This window comes from Gracilinanus agilis, chromosome 2 (assembly GCF_016433145.1).
Source record: "Gracilinanus agilis isolate LMUSP501 chromosome 2, AgileGrace, whole genome shotgun sequence".
Classification (NCBI taxonomy): domain Eukaryota; kingdom Metazoa; phylum Chordata; class Mammalia; order Didelphimorphia; family Didelphidae; genus Gracilinanus; species Gracilinanus agilis.
In genome coordinates, this window is record NC_058131.1 from 721772819 (window position 1) to 721777357 (window position 4539).

General features: G+C 52.0%; 1 protein-coding gene across 1 annotated transcript in view; it reads right to left on the reverse strand.

Moving 5' to 3' along the window:
* Window positions 1-294: 294 nt before the first annotated feature.
* Window positions 295-4539, reverse strand: part of ADAM12 (ADAM metallopeptidase domain 12) — a 377713-nt gene continuing 373468 nt past the window's right edge. The window contains exon 24 of the mRNA XM_044660350.1: window positions 295-444. Within this exon, the coding sequence (XP_044516285.1) occupies window positions 295-444 (150 nt within the window). The remainder of the gene's footprint in view (window positions 445-4539) is intronic.

The following is a 4539-nucleotide window of genomic DNA, read 5'->3' on the forward strand; positions in this document are numbered from 1 at the left end:
TTTAACCTCCTTTAACCGCCTTGTCGATGTTTGGAGATCAATGAGGCAGTGGTTGTAAAGCTCTTTATGCCCGCTGACCGGGTGACTATAATTTGTTCTTGTCTTTATTCCTTGGCTTTAGAGCCTTGGAAGCTCGTGAGTACTGAGGAGCTAACGTTCTCGACTTCTTAACCTGGCGTCTACACTCTAACCAGCCCCTTGAACTGTCCACGCAGGACAGAGCGAGCAAGCTTGGTTTGCAGAGCCCTAGCCTGGAGATGACTGAAATGCTTCTGCCGGGACAGAAATGACCGGCTAGCTGGGCAGCACCAACCTGATGGGTACGATGCGATGGCCGGGCTCCTGCTGCCCAGGCGTTCTCCTGGAGGTTTCACTGAGCCGAGCGGTTCTGCTCAGAGGGTCTGCAGGCAAAGGCTTCTGGGGAGGACTTGGCTTCTGCGTCCCCTGCAACGACATTACACAAGGACGTTATCATGTCACCTCCAGGGCAGGATTAAATCATTTTACAACAAGAGCCCTTGGCGAATTGTTGGGTGCTCTAGGCAGGAAACACGAGTTTTCCATCATGGTACATGTTGGCTCTCAAACGACTTAAAACACCTGAAAGAGGCTGGATGCCAAGGAAGAGCCTCTGAACCCGCCAGGGCTCCCCTGCCTCAGCTATCTAAAGGGATCACGGCATTCATTTGTGCTTGGCCAACGTTCCTTAAAATTCCACTTCCTTAACGATGCCACGCAACAATGAAGTCCGCAAGGCTGAACTCTGCCCAGCCCCAGCACTGCCAGCAGGCTAAGTTTGCTTCTTTCTCCCAGGGCACAAGTACCCGACCCCCCAGAAGCCTTCATGCAGCACAGCAGCAGAGGATGGGACTCAGTCTCTGCTTGCTCAGTTGATAACATTTGCACCAGATGGGAAGCGAGGGGCAAACCCTCTAGAGAGACAGGATGAGGGAAGCTGTGAGCAGGGTACATGGAGGGGCAGGAACAAAGGGGTATGGAGTCAGAAAGCTGCCTCTGTTTGCTGTTACTGACAGAAGGGTGCCCTCCTCCAGGCAAGAGCCCCCAGCCATGGCTCCCATCCTGAGGACCTACACTAGCATCACTTCAGGCTTTGCAGACCTAGTGCTGAAGCATGATCCCTTCCAGACCCCGGGGCTCTGTGGGGTTCAGTGCCAGACAAGCTGCCAATACAGAGCCATGGGGAGAGTGGGGGTCAGAGAGAAGGAGGGAAAGAGGAAGGAAGGGGTGGGGGAAGAGAGACAGAGAAAGAGAGGAAGAGGGGGAAAGGGAAAGAGAGAGGGGGAGAAGGAAAGGGAGGAGACTGAGAAGGAGAAGGAGGAAGGAAAGGAAGGAAGGAAGGGAGGGAGGGAGGGAGGAGGCAAAAAAGGAAGAAAACAGAAACTCACAAATCTATTTCCTGTTCTAGCTAGTGGTATTTAGGTGGCCCAGGAAAGGGGGTGTTGAGGGGACTCCCTACTGATGTCTCTAGAAAACTTGAGAAATGGGTAGTAAGAGTGTTCACTGCTTGTTCTTACCTCATTATAAATAGTAAATGCCCTTTTTATTGCTCTGATGTCTTATGATGAATTTTTCCTGAAATGGGGTCACTGGCAGGGCAGAGGATAAACAGATGACAGGCCCTTTCTAGGTTCTAGAGCATGATCATAGTGAGGTGGCATCATGGGCTCTTCTTTCCTGAGGCTGTCTCCGATCCTTTTTGGAGGATTTACAAGGAGCCGTGCTCAAGAATGAGAAGGCACAGAGTACTGGGACGCCCACATTCAGAAACTCCTGGATCCACCCAAGGACTGCACCGGTAAAGAGAGTCTTCTGGGCCCTTGCAGTTTTGCTGTGGCAAGTACTTAAACTAGAGAAAACCCCATCTAAAACGTCTGGTATTTCTTTCCAGTCAGAGATATCTTTTCCTTCCTCTCCCTGCTCTCATCACCTCCTTCCTGGCCTACTGAAAGAGCCTTCTAACTGCTTTTCCTGTCTTCAGCCTCTCTCTCCCCTCCAATCCTTCCTCCCCCAAACTGCCAAAGTGATTTCCCCCAACGGCAGGTCTGATCATGGCACCCCCCTTTCCAGGGGCTCCTTTGGCTGCTAGGATCAAATCTAAACTCTTGTATGAAGTTCTTCCCAAGCTGGCCCCTGGCCATCCTCTTTACACTTTAATCTCCTCTTCAGGTTCTGGGATCCAGCCAAACCTACTAATTGACTTGCTCTTCCACACACCTGGTGCTCCATCTCTTCTCTCCACGTCTGCCCTGGCTCTTTCCTCTGCCAGGAACGCAGTCCCCACCGTAGACCTGCCTCTTGGGACCTCCATTTCCTTCAAGACTCTCTGAAGCCCTTGTGGATTCCCAGTCTGCTAGGGATCTCTCTCCCCAGACCCAGTGCTTAGCCCAATTCCTGACACAGAATAAGGGTTTGTACGCGTTTGTGGATTGCTCTTTCCCTCACCTTGATATAAGATTGAGAAACAAAACTCTAAAGCCCAGCAGACATTGCCAGAATGCCGCCGAGCGGTCTCCTTCTTGCCATTCTGAAAGGACTTGATCCCCTGGATATCTCCCCAAGGCTTATTCTTTGTCTTTCTTTGGTAGTTTGGCGATGATGGTGGTGTTGGAGTTGGTGATAAAAACAAGCCTGGAGCTGGGCGATGCTGTGCCTCGTGTGGGGGAACAGAAGGGCTGCCAGTGTCACTACATCGCAGAGTACCTGGTGCCAGAGTGTGATAAGCCCAGATGTGTTCTGATTCCACTTCTCTGACCTTGACCCAGCTTCCTTCACCCCATGAAACGCGATTGCCCCCAGCTTCACTGGTACAGCTTTCCGGACCGGGGGCACCAAGGATGATGAGAGAGCCACATAGGTCGTCAGATGGAGATGGCGGGGCTTGTCCAGGGAACCCAGGCACTCTAGCATCCTGCTGTATATCCTTGCTGGCTGAGGCCAAAATGAGCCTCCTCCTCCATTAAATGTTCAGTGACTCAGTTCATCCCAGTGCTGAACCTGAACTAAGAGGGTGCCGGTGTTAGAGCCTCCCCTACAACAGAGGGGAGCCAACTATAAGAAGATGAGAAAGGCAGGAATGGAAACGGTTACGAGGGACTCTGATCCTGGAGGCAACAGGAAGTCAGTGGGATTTATGGTGTGTGAGTGTGTGTGTGTGTGTGTGTGTGTATGTGAGTATGTGTGTGTTGACATGACTGGATTCTGCTTTAGGACAATCACTTTGGTGGCTGAATGGAGGATGGGCCAGAACAGAGAGCCTCGAGGCAGTCAGACCCCCAGGAGCTATTTCGGTAGTCCCTGAGTGAGGAGATGAAGCCCTGCACTGAGAAGAGAAGGGGGCGTCCTGGAGAGGGACCACAAAGGTCTTGGTGACATCTTGGATCTGGGGGTGAGACCTAGTGGGAGTCTGCCTGGATCCGTGGTTGTGAGCTGGAGGGCGGCAGCCCTTGGAGAGTAAGAGGAAAATTAGGAAGAGAGGGCCAGAGTTTGGGGGGGGACACGATGGGTTCAGTTTTGGACAGGCTGCCCTTGAGATGGTTACAAGTTGAGAAGTCCAGGAGGCCGAACTAGAGGTTGGGATGGAATGAACAGATCGCAGAAGCATCTGCACTGAAAAAATCATCGAATCCAGGGCAACTGAGAAGACCCCCAGGTGAAAATAAACGTTCGGAGCGGGAAGAGAAGGTGGCCCAGGGCGGAGCCTTTGAGGGCACTAATGGCTTGTGGGGGCCACCTGGATGAAGCCTGAGGTGTGTGGAGATGATGCACGTACAATGCTCTGCCAACCTCAATGTGCTACTGTCATTATTGCTGTTGTCATTGTGGGCTCTGGCTGGTACCAAACCACGGCTGACCCAAAGGCAATTGGGGGGATCGAATGTTCATTTCTGCCTTAAGTCACTCTTGTGGAAAAGGCTTCCCAACAGGAGCACTCCTTAGAGGGACTGAAAGGCAGATCCCTCAGGCCCCAGATGTAGCTGGGGGGTGTCCAGGCGTGGCCCCCGGATGCACAAATGTCAGAATCGCACGTTCCAGGATGACTTCTCACCACCGAGGCCCATTCTCTCCAGAGGAAATGCAGCACGACTAAGAGTGAACATGGAGAGAAGAGGCTCGGTGCTGCCAGGGGGCAGAGTTAAGCCTCTGGTTTGGACAGTCTCTGATTTCAGTTTTTACTTGAAAAGACTAAGAGCAGGAAGGAATCTGGAGCCCTAGTCTCACCCCCTCACTTTAAAGATGAGGAAGCTGAGGCCCCAGGAAGAGGTGTGCCATGTTCAAGGTCAGGATAACTGGCAGAGAAAAAAAGTGCAGACGGATTCTCTGACTTCACCCTCCAGGCTCTGCATGGCCCATTGTTCTTGCTCTTCTTTCTTTCCTCTCCTCATCTTCTTTCTCTTCGTCTTCTTCTTCCCCGACCTCAACTCTCTCTTTCTCCATTTCTGGTTCTGTTTCTCTGTTTCTCTCTCTCTCTCTCTCTCTCTCTCTCTCTCTCTCTCTCTCTCTCTCTCTCTCTCTCTCTCT